This window comes from Chionomys nivalis, chromosome 6 (genome assembly GCF_950005125.1).
Source record: "Chionomys nivalis chromosome 6, mChiNiv1.1, whole genome shotgun sequence".
NCBI lineage: Eukaryota > Metazoa > Chordata > Mammalia > Rodentia > Cricetidae > Chionomys > Chionomys nivalis.
Window position 1 is genome coordinate 40,100,839 of NC_080091.1, and position 21,261 is coordinate 40,122,099.

Here is a 21,261-nt window from a genome sequence, read left to right on the forward strand (position 1 = left end):
AGAGAAGCTTTGATGACCTTGGTAAAGTTAGGAGCTTAGATTTAGGTTATATGTGCAATCTGACCGCCAGGCTTATGAATGCTGGTGCCCACTATGGAGAAATCTCAGGTTCTTTGTAAACTTGTAGACTCCCAAGAGCTCAGGCTGGAGCACAGCTTATTACAGATGTTAGAACCAGATCTGGTATGTGTGGGAAATAAAGTAAATGTGACCAGTCAGGATGAAGATGAGTGGATGTTTTTTGGTTTCTGTAGGTCTGAACATCCCCCAACCCCCACCCCCACCCCAGAAAATGGGGAAAGAAATGTAATTAAAGGCAACCTAAATATTTGTTTTCTTCAGCCAGTGTCAGTCTCTCTTGTATTTCTACCTGCAGGTGATGTTTTTCATGGCCTCAACAAAGAGGACCACAGACACTCAGCACCTGCTGCTCCAAGGAACAGCCCCACAGGCCTGGCCCCACTCCCAGCTTTGTCTCCTGCCGCACTTTCTCCAGCCTCCACACCTCACCTTCCAAATCTTGCTGCCCCATCATTCCCCAAAACTGCAACCACAGCCCCTGGGTTCGTGGATACACGAAAGAGCTTCTGTCCTACCCCTGTGGCTCCCCCGCCCTCCACAACAGATGGCTCCATCAGTGCCCCTCCCAGTGTCTGCAGGTGAGTCACAGAGCCCTGGTCCCTGTGAGGAGGGCTGGGAGCCATGCTGCACTAACATAGCTACAGACTGTGCTCTGGGTCCAGGCAGGTAACAAGTCCAGTGCAGAAGAAAGAGACCTCACCAACAGAGGCCAAGGCCGTGGAGTTGGAGAGGCTCCAGTCTCAATCTCAGCCTCTAGTTCTTCAGAGGAAAGAACAATGGCCCGGCTGCCAAGACCAGGGTCAGGGATGCTGACTATCTCCACTGGTGGCATTAAGGGTGTGGTGTGCCTTGCTTGTTTTTTTAAGTTGTTTTTGCTATTCATTGGGTAGAATCTGCAGACAATTTACAAGATTTATGTACTGAAACTAATACCACACACAGTGATTTTTATAAAAGATCATTTCTGTTACCTTTGACTTTCTTTGCCTGTTAGAAGCACGTCCTTCATAACCCCCATTATGAAACCAGTGGTCTCAGGGAAGTCAGAAAAGTCATGTGTCCATCCGGTGACACTAGGTGTGCTATGACTACTGACCACATGTCTGCCATATCTTCTAACTGAGTCATCACACTGTCTTGGCTGATGGCACATGATTCTCTGACCCCAGAGCCATGAGCCCTCTTTGCTGCCTTGGTCTGAAAATTAAGCTGAACAGTGGGTGGGCATGAGAAGTAATTAGTGCCTCTGGAGTAGCTACTTGCTAATTTTCTGTATGTGGTTTTGCAGTGACCCTGACTGTGAAGGGCACCGCTGTGAGAATGGTGTCTATGACCCGCAGCAGGATGATGGGGATGAGAGTGCAGATGAGGACAGCTGCTCCGAGCACAGCTCTAGCACCTCAACTTCCACCAACCAGAAGGAGGGCAAGTACTGTGACTGCTGCTACTGTGAGTTCTTCGGACATGGCGGGGTAAGTGCATGTAGTTAGTGTACTGTGACTTGACAGTTGTGTGACTTGCAGCCTTTGGCAAGAATTGTGTGTTAGATTTGTTTTTATTATTTTGAATTATGTGTTGTCATGAGTAACTGTATGTGAGTATGTTCATGTGACTACAGATACCTATGGTTACCAGAGGCGTCTGATCTCCTGGAACTGGAGTTACAGATAATTGTGAGCTGAGTGCTGGGAACTGAACTTGGGTCCTCTTGAAGAGCAGTGTATGCTCTTAGCCACTGAGCTATCCCTCCAGCTCCTTAGTAGGCCATTTATTTAAAAAGACATAAAGTAGGATAGGAAGGGGACTCTTGGGGAATAAAGGGTCCAGAGGGAGTTTAAGGAGCATAAGAGAGGATAGCAGAAGATGAATATTATCAAAGTATATCAATGTCTGAGATTTTATACGCACTTCCAGATTGTACTTACCCAAAGAAACAGGATTTCATCACAGCAGGTTTTCTCTTATCACTGTGTTTTTGTTGGTGGTATTTGTTTCTGTTTTTTCAGACAGGATGTCTCTCCATGTTCTAGGCTGACCTGGAACTCATTACGTATCCAGGCCGGTCCTAAGTTTGCAGGAGTTCTTATGCTTTGGGCTTCTCAGTGCTATGGTTACAGAATTAAGCCACCTGCGTTTTTGTATTTATTTGTGAGATTTTTAGGTAGTCAGTGAAGTAGGTTGTTAACTAAACCCCACCATAGTTTGGCTCATGCAGTCTGTGGATAATGGTAACCTTGTTGGGTGAGTGCAAGGTATTAGCACACTACATGTTTATACAACGCTGAAGAGCCGGAGCTGTACTTATGCAACCAGGGTTCCCCAAGGTTCCCCAAGGAGGGAGAAATAAGAAATGTAGGTGCATGTACATTTTGTTTTGTTTTTGCTTTGTTCTATCTCCATTTCCTAAGATGTGTGATTTTAAACAGTAAGAAATTGGTAGTAGGACTGAGAATGAGGTGTTTTTCCCCTTTATTTCCCTTTTAACACTAAAAAGAAAAGTAAATATTGAAGAGATTTATTAACATCAAAAGATAATTCCAGAGCTGGGGCTTTAGCTCACTAGTTCAGTGGTAGAGCTCTTGCTTAGCCAGTGCAAATCCCTTGGTTTGGTCCTCAACTCTGGTGGTGGGGAAGATAATAATCTCACTATACTAAGTAAAAGTAGACATATAAATATATGTGTGTGTGGCTTTTTAGCTTTAAAAAATCATTTTGTATTTTGCTGGATTTTCACAAATGTTTATAACAAGTTAAAAGGTAGCTGCCAAAACTCAACTTTTAGGTTACATGGTAAAATAAATACATATCTTTTCATTAATAAATAGGCCTTTCATATTATTGCCTATATTTTTGTTTTGCAATGATTATATACTATTTATTTAAGTAATTTTTAAAATTAAATTTAAACAGGTTATTTTTGGAGAGAAGTTTTGAAATTTCTTATATTCAGAGTTGTTAAAACTTGAGGTCTAATTTAGTTATATTCTAACCTTAGCCTCCAGCTGCACCAACAAGTAGAAATTATGCAGAAATGAGGGAAAAACTTCGTTTACGGCTGACCAAGAGGAAGGAAGAACAACCCAAGAAAATGGAGCAGATATCAGAACGAGAGGGTGTAGTTGACCATCGGAGAGTGGAGGATTTGCTACAGTTTATAAACAGCTCAGAGGCCAAGCCAGTTAGTAGTAGTCGTGCAGCCAAACGAGCAAGGCACAAGCAGAGGAAGGTAAGTGACAACTCTCCATTTCCGGGCATACAGATACACATTTCAGAAAGCAGGACTGTTTGACTTGCCTGCCCTGGCCCTGGCGCTCTGAGAATGTGATTGTCTGTCTCAGACAGCCTCATCTAGAAGCTATATCACTTTATGTTTTCTTTTCTTTTTTTTTTTTTTTAAAGACTTATTTATTTATTGTGTATACAACATTCTGCCTCCATGTATGCCCAAACGCCAGATGAGGGCACCAGATCTCATTATAGATGGTTGTGAGCCACCATGTGGTTGCTGGGAATTGAACTCATGACCTCTGGTAGAGCAGTTGGTGCTCTTAACCACTGAGCCATCTCTCCAGCCCCCACTTTATGTTTTCTTAACAGTGAGTTTGTAGTAGTCTACATGGAGGCTTCCCTGTCCAGTGGGACAGCAAGCGTCTCCACCTTTGTGGGAACCTTCCTTCCAAAGAGATAGAAGGAATAGCTTTTGCCGTGGGGAGTAGATAGGACTCTCTGAGGTTTAGAAGCTGAGAATGAGGAGATGCCTTGGTATGAAACTGAGTCTTGGCCCGCAGTGCCTGCATGTGCCTTTCCTAACAGACCTCCTACATTCTTGTTGTGACTACTGGCCCATCTAGTTAAAGGACAGTTAATAACATCAACATTATAAAGGGTAAAGTTAGCCAGCTGCCCTTGGTGGAAACCTGAGCAATTTTCACCTCTGCCCAGGTTCCAGTCTGTGACAAGACCTGACCCATTTTGTCTTGTATCATTAATAAAATGAAATTTTCAGTTGGTGAAACTTCTTTCCATCAAGCTGGAAAGCAGAAATGCACATTTGCTGTGTGATGGTAAATATTTCTGAAAACCCTTGCCCTTGTGAAAGTCTGCATATTTTGAGACTATCTTCCAGCATGGGAAAGGTTTTTGTTTGTTTTTACTGTTTAGTTTTTTTTTTAATATTTATTTATTTATTATGTATACAATATTCTGTCTGTGTGTATGTCTGCAGACCAGAAGAGGGCAGCAGACTTTGTTACAGATGGTTGTGAGCCACCATGTGGTTGCCGGGAATTGAACTCATGACCTTTGGAAGAGCAGGCAATGCTCATAACCACTGAGCCATCTCTCCAGCCCCCTACTGTTTAGTTTTTGAACACATTTTGGTTTTGTCTTATTTTTGCAGATCCCCATGTTAACTTCAGCCCTCACCTGGACAGCTAAGTTTGTCAGGAGCTTATATAGTCAGTAAGCTGATTCCTTGCCTTCCACATAAAGAAGTGGTCAGCTCTCTGGGTGCTGCACACACAGCGCAACAGCTGCCTTGACTGCTCCCAGTATCTAGCTCTTGGTCAGATGCTGTTAGCTGCCCTGTTTCCAGTAAAATATGTGTCTGCTTCAGTAGATAGAGGAGATCCAAGAGTTCTCTAGGGTGAAATAATTGCAAGTAGGTATATTTAAGTTTTTAGTTGTTATTGTCTCTTTCAAAATTATGTGATTGATATCTCAAGGTTTTTTTTTTTTAATTAGTCTTATGTGGAGGGGAGGAAGCATCATGATATGTATATAAGTCAGAGGACAACTATTGCAGGATGAGTCTCCACCATGTGGATCTGGGTCAAATTCAAATTCGTCAGGCAAGTGCCTTTACCTGCTGAACCACCTTGGCAACCCTGCCAAGTTTTAGAGTTCTTATCATGGTCTTAAGCCATCTTCTCTTTTTTTTTTCATTGACAGCTGGAAGAGAAGGCACGCCTGGAAGCTGAGGCCAGGGCACGGGAGCATCTGCATCATCAGGAAGAACAAAAGCAGCGGGAGGATGAGGAGGAAGAAGAAGAGGAAGATGAGGAACAGCGTTTCAAGGAGGAATTTCAGCGGCTTCAGGAGCTTCAAAAATTAAGAGCGGCAAAAAAGAAGAAAAAGGAGCGGCCAAGTAAAGACTGTTCCAAGTTGGAAATGCTTGCTAGAAATTTCCAGGCAGCAGCAGAGTCTATCTCTAACTCTGAAAACATCCACAATGGCTCAGTAGAACAAATTGAAGAACCAGAAACCTCATCTCACTCCCCTTCCAGACATATGAACCACTCAGAGCCTAGGCCAGGGCCTGGAGCCAATGGGGATGCCACAGATCCCATGGACCCCAGAGACTCTAAGCTTCTGCTACCTAAGGAAGTCAATGGGAAGCAGCACGAGCCTCTTGCGTTTCTCTTGGACATGATGCATCATCACAAGGAGGGAAACAGCAAACAAAAGTTAAAACAGACCAGCAAGACTAGCAATGAGCCAGCCAGGAAGCCCATGGATCCTCCCAAAACCACAGAGGTACAGCCCAAGACCCGGGCCCAGCCTGAGTTAAAGCCTAAAGTAGTTGACCTTGCTCTCCTCACAGAGCAGAAGAGAGAGGAGAGGAAGGCCAACAGCAACAACAACAACAAAAAGCAGCTGAGCCACATCAAAGAGGAGAAACTGAACACTGTCACTCCTGAGCCACCCTCCCCTAGTCAGCTCCTGCAGAATGGCAGGCTGATTCTGGCAAGTTCTCCTCAGCCCAAGGGCAAGAATAAGAAAAATAAAAAGAAGAAAGGAGACAGAACCAGCAGTTCAATTGGTAAATAAAGATCATAAGGGAACTATTCCCAGCTTTGGCTGGTACTATTTTGTGTGTGTGAGCTCTCTGCAGGCCCCTGCAGGTGGGATGTTGCTTATCTATAGCTTTTCACAATAATAATTGTAGCTGTTACATTATTATTATTATTTTGAAATAATTTTAGACATAAAAAGCTATAAAAGTGCAAAATATTTTTTCAATGTATTTTTGATCTGTGGTTAGTTGAATCCACATGTACAAACGTGGAGGGTAAGGAAGGCAGCAGCTATAACATCCATCCCATCCTGGGTCTTTTTGGGTTGAGGTTATATTTGCCAATTTCTACTGCATTTGTATTGATGGTTCCCATCTTAAAGTTAGTAAGTTTTGTTTTCTCTGTCACAGTGAGTTCCCATGACGCTCCAGTGCATGGTGTGTGTTTTCAGATGTCATTGGATAGTGAGAACTTGATCTATTCACATGGGTACTGTCTTACATGGGTCTAGAACATTCTTGAAGCAGTTGCAGAATTTTCTGTCCTTACACTCTGGTGAAGTATGCACTTCCTGTTTGGTACATAAAAGTAACATGCTCCATATTCTTTTGCCTTTTGCTGGTTTTCCTTAATTTTTTTTCTGGGGAGCACTTTCATAACTGTTCAAAGAACTCTTCCTTGCTTTTTACAAATGTTTTGAATGTGCTGCATTCTTTTTGTGGAAAAGTTAATTGGGTTGTTCCCAGAGCTTTATAATTTCACGCGGTGCTGGGTATTATGCTGTCCACGTTTGTCTTCCTGACTGCAGGTTTATCTTTAGAGTGCTTGCTCAGAAAAGGGAGTTCTGCTCAGATAGCAAGTGTACAGTTATTTTATGGGATGCCTCCACATTCCTCCAGCCATTCAGGAGGCCCTCTTGCAAGCCACCTGTGTTCTCCTGACCCACCACAGCCCAGCCTGAAGTTTCATGCGAGGCTATTTAGCTTTTACCAACCCATTAGCTGGAATCACTCCTAGGAGTGGTTTTCATGGCCATTTCCATCTAATTTGCAGTAAGGTTAGTAAACTTTTATAGAAAGTTTGCTTGTGTGCCTTTTTGTAAATTTTCTATTCATATCTTGTTTTAATTAAGAGTTTCTGTTGTTGTGATAGAACATCATGACTAAAGCAGCTTGTGGAGAAAGGATTTATTTCATCTTAGAGCTTGATGTCTGTCATCCAGAAAAATCAGGACAGAACTCAAGGCAGGAACTTGGAGGCAGGAACTGAGGCAAGATGCCATAAAGGAGTGCTTCTTACTGGCTTGCTCCTCATGGCTTGCTGAACCTGCTTTCTTATAACACCCAGTACCACCATCCCAGGAGTAGCAGCAACCACACAATGAACTAGGCCCTCACACATCAATCAAGAAAAATGCACCACAGACTTGCTCACAGGCCAGCCTAGTGGAGTCATTTTCTCAAGTTTCCCTCATCCAAAATGACTCTAACCTGTGTAAAGCTGATAAAAAAACTTTCAAACACAAAAGTTTTTCCTGTTTTGTTTTTCAACTAGAATTTTGTTATTTAAGAAATCTTTACAAATTAGGGATATGAGTTTCCACCTGTATCCAGTGCTGCCAAGATTTTCTCCTAGTTCTTAAGTTTCTTGTGGACTTGATTTACTGGGAGGAAGATACACGTTTCTCTCTAGAGTTTGTGTGGTTTCTTTCCCTCCCCCTCATAGAGATCTTGAATACAGTTGGGGTTTATTCTTGGGTATGAGGTAAGGTATGGGCTCATTATTCTCTTTTTCTAAATGGTTACACAGTTGACTTGAAGCATTTATGAAGAAGCTCATCCTGTTCCCATTGCCTATAGTGCTGCCCTTCTGCAGCAGGTCTGTGTATGTGCTTAGTGATCTATCCTGTGTTTATTGCTCTGAACTGTTATTTTTAGAGTCTCTGTATTTTACTGGCTCTTCTCACCTCTTCGTGCTTTTTGTTTTGTTTTGGTATTTTGCTGTTCTTCTATATGAGTTATAATGTGAGTATAACTATAAAGTACGTATTGCATTTTGGAACTTAATTTTAAGATGGATGAAATATCTCCATGTATTTATTTTTCAGTGCTAAGACTGAAACTCATAGCCTGTGCATGTTAGAAAAGCACTGTACCCCTGAGCTACATACTTTACCATAATACAATTTCACATTAATTATAATGTAATATAATGTTTCTTTTTAAATTTTAAAATATGACTCTTAAAAACATATGTGGCTCAAATTGTATTTCTATTAGCCAGTGCAGCTTAACTGGTTGGTTATGTGAGGCTGTGTTGTTGTTGTTTGTGTGTGTGTGTATGTGTACACTTCACATCCTTTGCTTTACTAAATTGCCTCACTGTTCAGGTCTTATTATTCACTGTAGTTTACGGGTGTAGGCACATCGTGAATCTGTAGGCAGGGATGACTGATGTGTACTCCCCTACACACACTGGACTCGTTCTCTCTCAGTCTGTGTGTGTGGTTGCTGCTGCTGTGTGGTTTGTGTTTTTTGTTTTTTTCTTTTTTGTTTTTTTAAGATAATGTCTTATGTAATTCAAGATGCCTCCAACTCCCTTTGTGTAGCTTAGAGTGACCTTGCACTTCTGACTCTTGATTTGACCTCCTAAATACTAGAATTATTGATATGTTCTACTGCTCCCTTTTTATGCAGTAGTGAGAATTGAACCTGGGGCTTTGTGACAAGTCCTCTACCAACTAGCTACCTACTGGTCCCACTCTTACAGTTCTTTCTTTTGATCTGCTTGTTTTGGTTTGGGTTTTGTTTGTTTTCAAGACGCGATTATCTGGGAACTCTCCAGACTGGCCTTGAACTCAGAGATCCCCTGTTTCTCTGCCTCCCAAGTGCTGGGACTAAAGGTGTGAGCCACCATACCCAGCTCTTCTACTATTGTTGTTATGTCTTTATTTGGTCTTGGCATCAAAATACTGGACTCAGAAGAGTTTGGAAGCCTTAATTTCCTATTTTATAGAACAATTTAAATAGTATTGACATTAGTTCTTTGAAGTTTAGATAAAATTCTGTTACAATTCCATCTAGTCTTGGGCTTTTTCTAATGTGGGAAACTTTATTACTATTTCAATGTTGTGGCTGGTTATAGATATATTTGAATTATTTATTTGTCTCTTTGATTTAAGAATGTTGTATGCATCTGGTAATCTGTCCATTTCTTTTATATTGCCCATTTAGTGGAATAGAGATTAAAAATAGATCCTTAAGACTTTCTGTATATCATTCATTTATGTTACAATGTCATCTCCCTTTCATTTCTTTTTTTTTTCCCTGTTTTTTTGTTTTGTTTTGTTTTTTTGAGACAGAGTTTTTCTCTGTGTAACTGCCCTGGCTGTCCTGGAATCACTCTGTGAACCAGGCTGGCCCCTAACTTACAGAGATCCACCTGTCTCTGCCTCCTGAGTGCTGGGATTAAAGGCGTGCACCACTACCACCCAACTTTCTATTTATTTCTAAATTTTAGTCATTTGTGTCTTTTTCCAGGCTGGCCTCAGAGATTTGCCTGCCTCTGCCTTCTCTCCTACGTGCTAGAATTAAAGGCATGTATAACCATGCTCAGCTTGATTTTAACTTTTTATGTGTATGGGTGTTTTACCTATATGACTGTCTATCTACCATGTGCATGCCTGGTACCTGTTAGGTCCAGAGGAGTGTCAGGTTTCCCTGGAACTCAAGTTACAGATGGTAATGAGCTGCTGTATGGGCACTGGGAAGCAAACCTGGATCTTCGGGAAGATTAGCTAATGCTTCTAACCACCTAGCTATATTTCCAGTCTTTGAGGTTCTTGCTTGGTGTGTGGGGGGGGAGTTCTTTTGTTACTGTTTGTTTCTTTGTTTCTTGAGACAAGGTCTCATTATGTAGTTCTGGCTAGTCTGGAGAGGTCTGTCTGCTTCTTTGTACCCAGCACTGATTGAAGGTGTGCACCATGACACAAAACCTCTTCCAAGCCTTGGACCGAGTCACATTCTTCCTGAAGTGATTGAAATGTTTCCACATTGACTGAGATGCTGGCCTTCGGACTGAGGCTTAGATATTCCGCCTAATGCTAGGACAGAAGCCAGTGACTCTTTTTTGAATGTTTTCATGAGGAAAATATGTTGAAGTTTTTCAAAGTTTTTCTTGCACCTGCTGCGGTAATTATGATTTTTCTTCTCTGGCCTATTCATGAGTGTTATTATTCTAGTTTCCTAACATTAAACAAACCTTAAGTTCCTGTAATAATTACCACTTGCATGTGATAATTATATTCTTTGGTTGAGATACTATTTGTGTTACTTTATTGTCTTGATAGTCATGGGCCTGTAACTTTCCCTTTTGTTGCTGTTTTTAATTACTTCTGTATTTGCACATGGTGGGAGTGTCAATCATTATACTTTCTTTAAAGGAATTAGAGAGCTTTGAGTTTATTTCAGCTCTGGAACACCTTCAGGCTGCATTGGAATGAAGTGATAAGAGTTTTTAGAAACTCAACAGCATTCTGTCTCTCCCCGTGGAAATCTTATATTTCTTCATGTGATGAGGTTAATTTTGAAAGACTTTTTAGTTTTTAAATTTCCCTTTTCAGATAAAATTTCAAATTTTGTATGCAATCTACAAAGTATATTAAGATTTGTTTGCTTGCTCAGGACAGGCTCTTCTGATGATTAATTGTATCCAAAAAAATCTTTTTAAGACAAGGTCTTATTAGGGAGCTCAAGCTTGCTGCACACTTGTATGTTGCCCGGCTGGCTTTTATCTCTGCTGTCACCACCTCCTCCTGAATGCTGGGATCACAGTCTAGTGTCGCCATACTTGGCTCTGTGGTCTTACAGATAAGTTTTCACGAAGTTGTTTGAAAGTCTATAGTTTCCATGTTGTTAGCTTTGTGTGTGTGTATGATTTCTGTCTCCATTCACCTGGTAGCATGTTAGCAGCTTGAGTTTCTAGGTGCGAGGGCCTATTCATTTCTAGGTGTTCTTTCCCCTTGCTGCGTTATGGTTACAGTGTTTGGACTTTTCTATATCCTGAATTGTATAGATCACTCCATTTGCAACCTTATTATAGCTTTCTATTATTAAAACAGAATATTTGAGATAATCAACTTCTAAAGAGGGAAAGTTTATTTTGCTCTCAGTTTTGAAGATTTTAGTCTCTAGTCAGTTAGCCTTATTGCTTTGGTGCCTGTGGTGAGACAGCATGTGATGGCAGATAGAATCAGCACAACTTACAGTGACTGGGAGGCAGAGAGATGGAGGGAAGAGGTAAAAAGCCACTGACCTCTTCAAGAATGTTCCCCCCAATGATCGAACTTATTTCCTGTAAGTCCCCACATCCATAGTTTTCATTACTTCCCAATAGCCCATGGCCTTTGTGGACTATAGTCCTAACTAGAGCAGAATTCTTAGGTGTCAGCTTTTGTGGATGTCTCATGTGAACCTGAGATACAGATGTATTTCTGCTTATGGCATTTGTGATCCTTATACTAGAAGCACTCTGCCACTAAGGTGCATATCCACTTTTTTGGAGGAAGAATCTTGCTAAGTTGTCCAGATTAGCATCAACCTTGAAAGTCCTCCTGTCTTAACCCCCTGAGTATAACTAGATGTTTCTGTTCCACCCACCAGTTCTTGAATAACCACTCTGAGGCTTAATATTATTTAATTAATAATTAATAACACTGTTTGGCCTATTAGTTCAAGTTTATTATTAACTAGCTCTTACGACTTAAATTAATCCATTTCTATTATTATCATGGCTCATGGCTTGCTACCTCATATCTTGCTTCCCCAGCCGCTGCTAGCATCTGCCTGACTTTTGACCAAAGCATCTTCTTTATTAAGCATTGGTAGTAAAACATTCAAAGCATATAGAGAGACATCCCACATCACTGAGTAACTAATGTTACAAGGACATACTACCACACAACTCCCAAGGTTAGCCCAGACTATATAATGGGGACCCTGTCAGGGTTTGTTGGGGGGGAGAATTTTTTTTGGTAAGTTAACATCATTCACATTTGTTATAATAATTTTATAGTTGTCATCAATGTTATCACTATCTTGTAATTACTTTGAGTATTTTCTGTATGTGCTGTTTTCTTCTCTGATACTTTCTTCAACACTTATTTCTAAACATATTTGACGATTAGGGAAAATTGGGGATTTGTACTCATGTTTGTGTGGGCCTTGTGCTACTTCTAGAGAGAACAGGAAAGTCCTAAGGAAGGTAGGCTCTTAGGCCAATGGAGGGATGGCCTGCTTTAGAACATACACGCTTTTTTTTTCCAATTTGTTTTATTTATTTGTGTGCATCTGTGTGCATGTAACAGAGGCCAGAAGAGGGCATTGAGTTCCCTGAACCTGGAGTTACCTTTAAGCTATGAGCTACTTGATATGAATGATGGGATTTGAACTGGCATCTCCTGGAAAGGCAGTAAGAGCGACCTCTCCAGCCCCCAGAACATGTACTCTTCATAAATAATCTGGGTCCTGTAGAGAAGGAGGTGACTCCTCTGAGAGTCATTCATGAGGCTCTACCCTCTAGACCCCACCTTCTAGCACTGCTATACAAGGAGGTAAGCCTCAGTGTGGATTTGTGGGGTCAAACTATGTCCCAGTTGTGGTAGATTCTTTATACTTACTGCTTCAGTACCCTAGTGCCTAGTCCCCTACATCTCCTGCCTTATTTTACTTCAAGGCATTCACCACACCTCCTCCTTCCTCTGTAACTGTCAGTGAGCCAGAAATCTTATTATAGATTGTTGTGAGCCACCATGTGGTTGCTGGGAATTGAACTCTGGACCTCTGAAAGAGCAACCAGTGATCTTAACCTCTGAGCCATCTCCCCACCCCCAGTTCCACTCTTTCTACTGTGCTATTCCCATTCCTTCTCTTCATCTTGCTTATTTGCATTGCTTCTGCTTTGTCTGAATATAGCATCTTTAGGTTAATTCTTGGGACATCACTTCTAAGTGCCCTGGTCCTCTGATAAGTGGAGCACAGCCTCAACATGCCCCCTCCCATCTGAATTCCTCCTCATTGACAGTGATGGTAGGGTTCCATTGGATTTAAAATTCTTGAGTCACATCTGCATTTTAATATACTGTGGAAAAACTGTTCTCAAAACTAAACACAGCTTCTGGTACTAAGGTTTTATAAATACTTATATTTTTGAGACAGGGTCTCATGTAATACAAGCAGGTCTCCAACTTTTTATATATCTGACAATGACTTTGAACTTCTCATCTTCCTGCCTACACCTGAGTCCTGGGATTATAGGATTACATGGGATGTACCACCATGTCCAATTTATATGTAGTACTGGAGATTGAGCCCAGAGTTTCATGAATACTGTGCAAAAGCTCCTAAGCTAAGCTTACTTTCTCAGTCTGAGACTGCTAATTCTGCTTAGGAGAGTATGCACTAGACACTGGAATACTACACCTGCACCGCTGTGCTCAGTGTGTGGTGTGCTCACCCTTGTCCTGAGGCTGAGAAGAGGCTGCTGATCTGCATCCTCACACACCTACAGCATGTCTTCTCCAGACAGGCCAGAGCTTTTTTGTCACTTCATGGTTTGCATGATCGTTTTTGCTTTTGGTTATTTATTATTCTCCTTTTTACATTTATTAACTTGTTTTCGGGAGCACATTAACACATACTTGCTACAGAGCAAGTATGGAGGTCAGTAGGCAGCTCACAGAAGTTGGTTCACTCCTACAACATTATTGCAGTCAGAACTTGGCAACAAGTGCTTTTTCTCAATAAGCCATCTCATTGGCTATTTTGCCTTTTTCTTTTCTTAAGATAGGTTTTTATGTAGCCAGGCTATACTGACTAGAATAACGTCTTCACTGCCATGCCAGCTTCTCTCTGCTTTTTGTTACTACTGCTTAAATCTTTTTTTAAATTTTTTTATTTATTGAGCTATACGTTTTTCTCTGCTTCCCTCCCTGACTCTCCCCTCCCCTTCAACCCTCTCCCATGGTCCCCATGCTCCCAATTTACTCAGGAGATCTTGTCCTTTTCTACTTCCCATGTAGATTAGATCTGTGTAAGTCTCTCTTAGGGTCCTCATTGTTGTCTCGGTTCTCTGGGATTGTGGTTTGTAGGCTGGTTTTCTTTGTTTTATGTTTAAAAACCACCTATGAGTGAGTACATATGATAATTGTCTTTCTGTGTCTGGGTTACCTCACTCAAAAGAATGTTTTCTAGCTCCATCCATTTTCCTGCAAAATTCAAGATGTCATTATTTTTTTCTGCTGTGTAGTACTCCATTGTGTAAATGCACCACATCTTCCTTATCCATTCTTCGGTCGAGGGACATTTAGGTGTTTCTAGGTTCTGGCTATGACAAACAGCTGCTATGAACATAGTTGAGCATATGTCCTGGTGGCACGATTGAGCATCCTTTGGAGATATACCCAAAAGTGGTATTACTGGGTCTTGAGGAAGGTTGTTTCCTAATTTTCTGAGAAATCGCCACACTGACATCCAAAGGGGCTGTACCAGCTTGCATTCCCACCAGCAATGCAGAAGTGTTCCTTTTCCCAACAACCTCTCCAGCATAAGTTGTCATCAGTGTTTTTGATCTTGGCCATTCTTACAGGTGTAAGATGGAATCTCAGAGTTCTTTTGATTTGCATTTTTCTGATGACTAAAGATGTTGAATATTTCCTTAAGTGTCTTTCAGCCATGTTAGATTCCTTTGTTGAGAGTTCTCTGTTTAGGTCTGTACTCCATTTTTTTTTTTTATTGCCTTAAATCTTTACTGCTTAAATCTTTAGGGTCTATTTGGAATGCAGTTTTGTGCAGGTGTCCTTGTCTTTCCCTTCCTTCTGAGTTTAGATAACTAGAGTCTTCTTCTGGCCTTGTTCTTTTCAGAATGGACACTCCCAGTCCTTGGTACTCTAATCCTGTGAGTTATCACAATGGCGGCTGTTATTAAGCAAGTGAGATGTGCCTTAATAATGACACTGTGGAAAAGTCTGTGATGGAAGGAACTAGGGTGATGATCTGGGGTGACTGAAGCTCATTTTTAACAAAGAACTGTGAACTACCTCTAGCTTTCCATTTTCATTGATATTGCATACTTGGAACCTTGAGCTGAACTTGGGGAAGAGACTCAATGTCCAGTCCGACCTGGGCACAACAGGGGACAAATGTTGAAATTCTCAGACATGGCTGAGGCCTGGGAAGTAGAATGAATGTCCCTTAACTAATGACCCTCTGGTGCCTTGCAAAGGAAAGTAGGGCAGCACTCTTGATTTGGAAAGTCCTAAGTTCTTAGTCGGGGTTCCCTCAGGGAATCTTTTTGGTGGGTTTTTGAAACAGTAATGGCTAGTTTGGCAGATGGGTGAGTAGCTTTAGGTATTCACAAGAGCAATCTGCCCTTCTGGCCTTTTGCAGAATCTTGCCTTAAACGCTTTGTGCAGTGTTTATCCTGGTGAGATGGCCACTCTTGATAATGTGATGTGTCTCCTTTCCTTACTTTACAGATGATGTTTTCTTGCCTAAAGACATCGACCTGGACAGTGTGGATATGGATGAGACTGAGCGGGAGGTGGAGTATTTCAAAAGGTAACGCGAGGCTTGCATGTCAGGACATTGTTGGGTTCCTGGTTGCTGAGCTTATCTCGTTTTTCTGTTCCTGTGACATTTCTGTCACCCTGGATGAATATCATGAACAAGCCAAATAACAAACAGCCCAACTCTGTTCCCTACCCCATGCTGCCCATACACCCGCTCTTACATACACACTTGGTTTTCACTCTCCTCTTTCATTTTGTCTATGTTAATGGTGGTTCCCCTGGTTGAGCCTGATTCAGCAGACTCACTTAACTTCCAAAACTGCTACTTCTGATTCTAGCCTCCCGTGTTTTTAGACACCTTGCAGGTGAGTCTCAAAAGGGTCCCTTTGCCTGCTTGTTCTCACTCTTCACTGGCAAGTGCATTCCTTCACTAGCCTACAGAGTCTACTTCAGGATTCTGATGTATACTGAAGACCAGCTGAGACATCCAGCCTCGTGGACTGAACTGATTGGATTCTTGGACTTTCCATTTACTAATTGTTGACAGCCATTGTTGAACTAGCTGGACCGCAGCCTGTAAATTACTCTAATAAATAACATATATAAGTGTACACACACACACACACATTTGCATTCTATCAGTTCTGTTCCTTTAGAAAACCCTGACTAATACAAAGAGAAAGGACAAAAAAAAATATTACGGAGGAAACAGTTTTTTACTTGGAAAGGAAGAAGCATGTAAAAGATAAAAGCTGTGTTTTTCCACATTGCTCTCAGCTTTCAGCTGTGATTCCTAGGCAGTTCAGAAAAAAAAAAAACTTGAAGGCTAAGCAAGTTAAGAGGAGGGAGTAAAACAGTCTTATAGACTACCTTTTGTCTCGAGTAAATGTGAAAGAACAGATCACAGGGACCAGCTGTGTGGTTCAGTATAGAAGTTAACTTGTTTTTCTCTACACCATCAATAATTTGAAGTTGTTGTTTAAATAGATGTAGCATTTATCTCATTGGTAGAGACCTACTTAGCTGTGTGAGGTCTTAGGTTCCCTCCAAAAAACAAAAGGAAGACAGAAAGGAAGGGTGGGTCAGATAGCATTTACCATAGTACCCAAATCACTCCAGTACCCATGGTTGAAGTTATTGGAGGTTATAAAAGACTTATACACAGAAATCTAGGGGACTTTTTTTGTTTGTTTTTTGTTTTTTCAAGACAGGGTTTCTCTGTGTAGTCCTGACTGTCCTGGAATTCACTCTGTAGATCAGGCTGGCCTCGAACTAACAGAGATTCTCCTGCCTCGCTTCCTGAGTGCTGTGATTAAAGGCGTGTGCCACCACCGCCCAGCTTCTAGGAAGCTTTATAAAGAAAAACACTCTAAAGGGGGCCAGCTAGATGGCTAAACAGGTAAAAGCAGTACTGCCAAGCCTGACAACCTGAATTCGATCCCTAGAACCCAAATAGAAGGAGAGAACCAACTCCTGCAAGTCTTTCTCTGACTTCCACACTTGTACCTTGACAGACATACCAATAAAGAAGGAAGGAAAAAAAATGTCTAAAAAGGAAAACAAACCTCCCTGGAGCTGGAAAGATGGCTCAGCAGTTAAAAGCATTTGTTGCACTTGGAGAGGACCTGAGTTCATTTTCCAGCCCTCATATGATGGTTTACAACTGTCTATAACTCCATTTCCAGGAAATCCAGTGCCCTCTTGTGGCTTACTTGAGTACCTGGCATGCATGTGGCACACATGCAAACATGTAGTCAAAACACACATACACATAAACTTAAACCAAAATCAAAACCAATGGAGATCTTGTTTAAAAGACAGGAAGAGTTAACATCCATGAAGCTTTTGAATTTCCCAGATTTTATCTCTAGGCTTAAATTTCAAGAATAAGGCTTCTTTAGAGAAATGGAACTGATCGAATGAATATGGATATAAAGAAGGGATTTATAAGAGTGGCTTACAAGCTGTGGTGCTGCTAGTCTGTCTCTTCTCTCAACAGAAACACCACAAAAATGGACATTGCAGCAGTCCCAAACTAGAATAGGTACTAGAATCTCAGAGGATTCCTAGAAAGTTGCTAGTCTCCAGTCTACGTTGGAATCCTGAAGAATTGAGTTCTGTTACTCAATTCAAAAGGAATGCTTCAGCAACAGGATATGAACTTGCCAGCCAGAGCGAGAGCAAGCAGGCAAAAAACAGCTTTCCTCCTCTTATGTCCACTAAAAAGTGTAGCCTAGGCTTAGCATGCTGTTCCTACCTCAAATCAGCGAATTAAAATTTCTCACAGGAGTGCCCAGCTGCTTGGGTTTTAGTTGTTGTAGACATTGTCCACATTAGGCATCACAGTCATGAAACTTGTGTCTCTAACGCGTTAGAGTAAGTTGTGATTGAATCACAGAGGGGAGTTTGTGAGTAGCACCAAGGAGCAGAACTCAGCAGCTCCTGGTAGAAACAGACACAGATGGGGTATTTGAGAAATGCTACTTATTTCAAGGTTAAAAGCAAACAGAATAGGAGTGCTTAGTGTAATGTGCCACCAGAAACACAGCTCTGCTTCTAGGCCTGAGAAATGGTTGCCAGCCCATGTGGCTTCACACACATGCTGTCCTGTTCATTTTGTTTGTAATCACCAAAAGCTTTATGTCCTTCTAGAAGAATTCCACTGCCCATTAAGAGCAGCTGTCTGCAATACAGCACCAAGAAAGGTTTTTCCACAGCAGCGTACAAAGTGACTAGGCTAGCATAAGACACATGGTGCCAGATTACATGTGCATTCATCCACTGACAGACCTTCATCACTATTTCTTTGGTGCTGAGGCAAGGTAAGTCTTGGCAGTACATGGCAGGAAAAGGTGTGGCACTGTGTCCTGACTGAGGTGACCCACAAGGATAGAGCCATGTGTTGGTACTGATAAGTTCCATACTTGCTGGCCATGTGCTTTTCATGAATCATAGATCAATAAAGAAAGTTTTTTAATAGTTGGGTATAGGGAATGTAACTCATTTTGTAGAATACCCTGGATTCAGTTCCCAGCACTGCATAAAACCAGATGTGAAAGATATGCATACCTATAATCCCAGCACTTGAGATGTAGAGACAGAATGACCAGAATTCAAGGTCATTGTCAGGTACATGGTGAATTGAAGGCTAATATGTGACCCTCACTCAAGAAATAAAATGTTCGGTGCTGGAGAGATGGCTCAGTGGTTAAGAGCACTGGCTGCTCTTCCAGAGGTCATGAGTTCAATTCTCAGTAACCACATGGTAGCTCACAACCATCTATAATGAGATCTGGCGCCCTCTTCTGGCATGTGGGCATACCTGGAGGCCGGATGTTGTATACACAATAAAATAAATCTTAAAAAAAAAAGAAATAAAATGTTCACAGGACATGTATGCATGTAAAAAAGACACACAAGGAGGAAGTTACTGCTGTGAAAAGCGAAGATATTTCTGAGAGAAGAAGGAAGGACTGAGGCCAAAGAAATATTGGGGGTTGGTTGTCAGGACCGCAGGAACTGCATTGGGGCTGTGGGTAGGGCTTCTGCATCCTAGCATCATTATGTGTTTCAGTCATTCATTTTGCTACATTTCACAAAAAAAAAAAAAAAAGGTGTGGTTTGTTTATGCCTTTCCAGAAGAATAAGATCAAGGGAGCCTGCTTTCCCAGTGTAAAGTTATAGAAGCCTTCCATTGAGACATTTGATGGCCATACAGAAGAAGCCCAGAAACAGCTTCGTGGAAGCACTAGACTTAGGGTGTGACAGAAGATGGATTGGTAGATTACTTTAGAAATGAAGGTTTTTATAGATGGGGCTGTGAAGCTGTTCATCGAAAAGGAAAAGGAAAAAGGAAAATTGAATTGGATATCCATTCCATACCATTCTGTTGTTAGGTCTTTTTGTTTGTTTGTTATTTTTAATGAGACAGGGTTTCCCTGTGTAGCTCTGGCTATTCTATAACTCACTCTGTTGATTCTCAGAGATCCACCTGCCTCTGCCTCCTGAGTGCTAGGATTAAGGTATGTGCCACCACCACTCTTCCAATACACATTGTGTTGTGTAAATATGTATGTATATAAAACTTTATTTTATGTGCATTGGTATAAGGTATATTATATTGGTATAAGAATGTCTGGAATTACAGATACTTGTGAGCTGCCATGTGGATGCTGATAATAGAACCCGGGTTCTCTGGAAGAACAACCAATGCTCTTAAAACCACTGAGCCATCTCTCCAGCCCAGGAGTTAAGATTTTAATGTCAAAAGCCAGCTTTTGACCAAGATAACAGGTATAATAGAGAGAAACCTGGATTTGCTTCTCAGTACTAATTCCATGCAAAATAAAACCTTTTCATTTGGAAGAAAATAAATGTTTCTGAAATCAGAATAGGGAAAGGCTTCTTATATTTGAGCCATAACCTGGGTGCAGAGGTTTGTACCTGCAGTTCCTTCTTCTAGGAGATTGAGGCAGGGCACTCACTTGACTTAAGTCTGGGCAGCAAAGCTAGCTCCCATCTCAAAATAAGATAAAAATAAGAGTCTGGTAAAGGATACTACTTCAGTAGCAAGGATTTGTTTTAAAGAAAATGAGAGAAAATAATATTTGCCAGAACATTATGCAGGTTAGAGCCAGGATTTATGAAGAGTAATGAAACAATGTCATTTGAAGGAAGACAGAAGAAACTAAAGATGAGCAAAGTAGTTAATACACCCGTGAAGATTCCAGAGTAAAACCATTTGTATGCTGATTTAAAACAAACTTTAAAGGGAAGATTATAGAACATTGGAAAACAAACCAATTAGAAGCCAACACAATCCCACGGTGTATGTGTGGGCAGAAAACACAAGTCAGGCTCTGCAGGGGTTTAAGAGTTGAGGCAGGGCCACACAGCTCTTAACAGTTCCCAGGAGCAGTTTGATAGGACCTAGTATGAGTGAAGTACCTTCCATGTAGCAGAGAAGGTAGCAAGAAGCGCTTGTGTAATTCCATCTGCCTATTCTCTGTAAGACTTGACAGTCAGACAGCTGAACAGACTTGCCTTGAGGAGTAATCTCAGCAATAACATTGACCAGAACAAACAATAAGGTTAAAAAAAAATAACACACTCAGTATGATTCAGCGTGCAGATGCTCAAACAGTACAGCCAGACCACTGCTGAGTATGCATATGGAATTCCTAGAGCTGCCAGGTATGAAGAGGCCTCACTCTCAAATATCAAGGCATCAAGGGCTTCCTTGGTGCATTCACTGGGGCTTTCTGCATCCTGGTTTTCTGTGTGTGTTGTGCATGCAGAATGGGGTCCAGTGACAACAAACATGATTGGTCTAGATCTTGGATGTGGATGGAGGTATTCACTTGCTGTGCCTGGGGGTCTTTTGGGAAGCAGCTTGTGTTGTATGCTCCTGAGCCTCTGATAAGCTTTTGGTATTTTTTTTTAAGATTTATTTTAATCTTAAAAGAAGAAAAAGTTTAAATTCCAGAGCTGAGATGGCACAACCCTTCCCTGGCAGAGACTTGTTTTTTACTTATGTTAACAGAGGCCACAAAATGTGCAACACATAACTGGATAGCCAAGGTTATCTGGATGAGTGATTGGACCACAGTTTAAACATAAACATTCAAACCACCTGAAAACCATCATTTTAGGTTTCTTTATAATTTCTGCTCCCCAAATCAGAGTAATAGTGAGAGTGAGAAATTATGTAAGAGTCTTTAAACAAAGAAAATACTTTTTCCATCATTGATATACAGATTGACCATCTTTGCCTGAGAAACAGGGCAAAGGGTAATCTTTTTTAAAATATTTATTTTTAAT

General features: G+C 41.2%; 1 protein-coding gene across 5 annotated transcripts in view; it reads left to right on the forward strand.

The window, feature by feature from the left end:
* Fam193a (family with sequence similarity 193 member A) overlaps positions 1–21,261 on the forward strand; it is a 122,039-nt gene that overhangs the window by 98,305 nt on the left and 2,473 nt on the right. For all 5 annotated transcript variants that reach the window (XM_057772547.1, XM_057772549.1, XM_057772548.1 and 2 more), the window contains 5 exons: positions 377–659; positions 1,370–1,553; positions 3,077–3,307; positions 5,032–5,902; positions 15,409–15,490. In XM_057772547.1, coding sequence (XP_057628530.1) covers positions 377–659; positions 1,370–1,553; positions 3,077–3,307; positions 5,032–5,902; positions 15,409–15,490 — 1,651 coding nt within the window. The remainder of the gene's footprint in view (positions 1–376; positions 660–1,369; positions 1,554–3,076; positions 3,308–5,031; positions 5,903–15,408; positions 15,491–21,261) is intronic.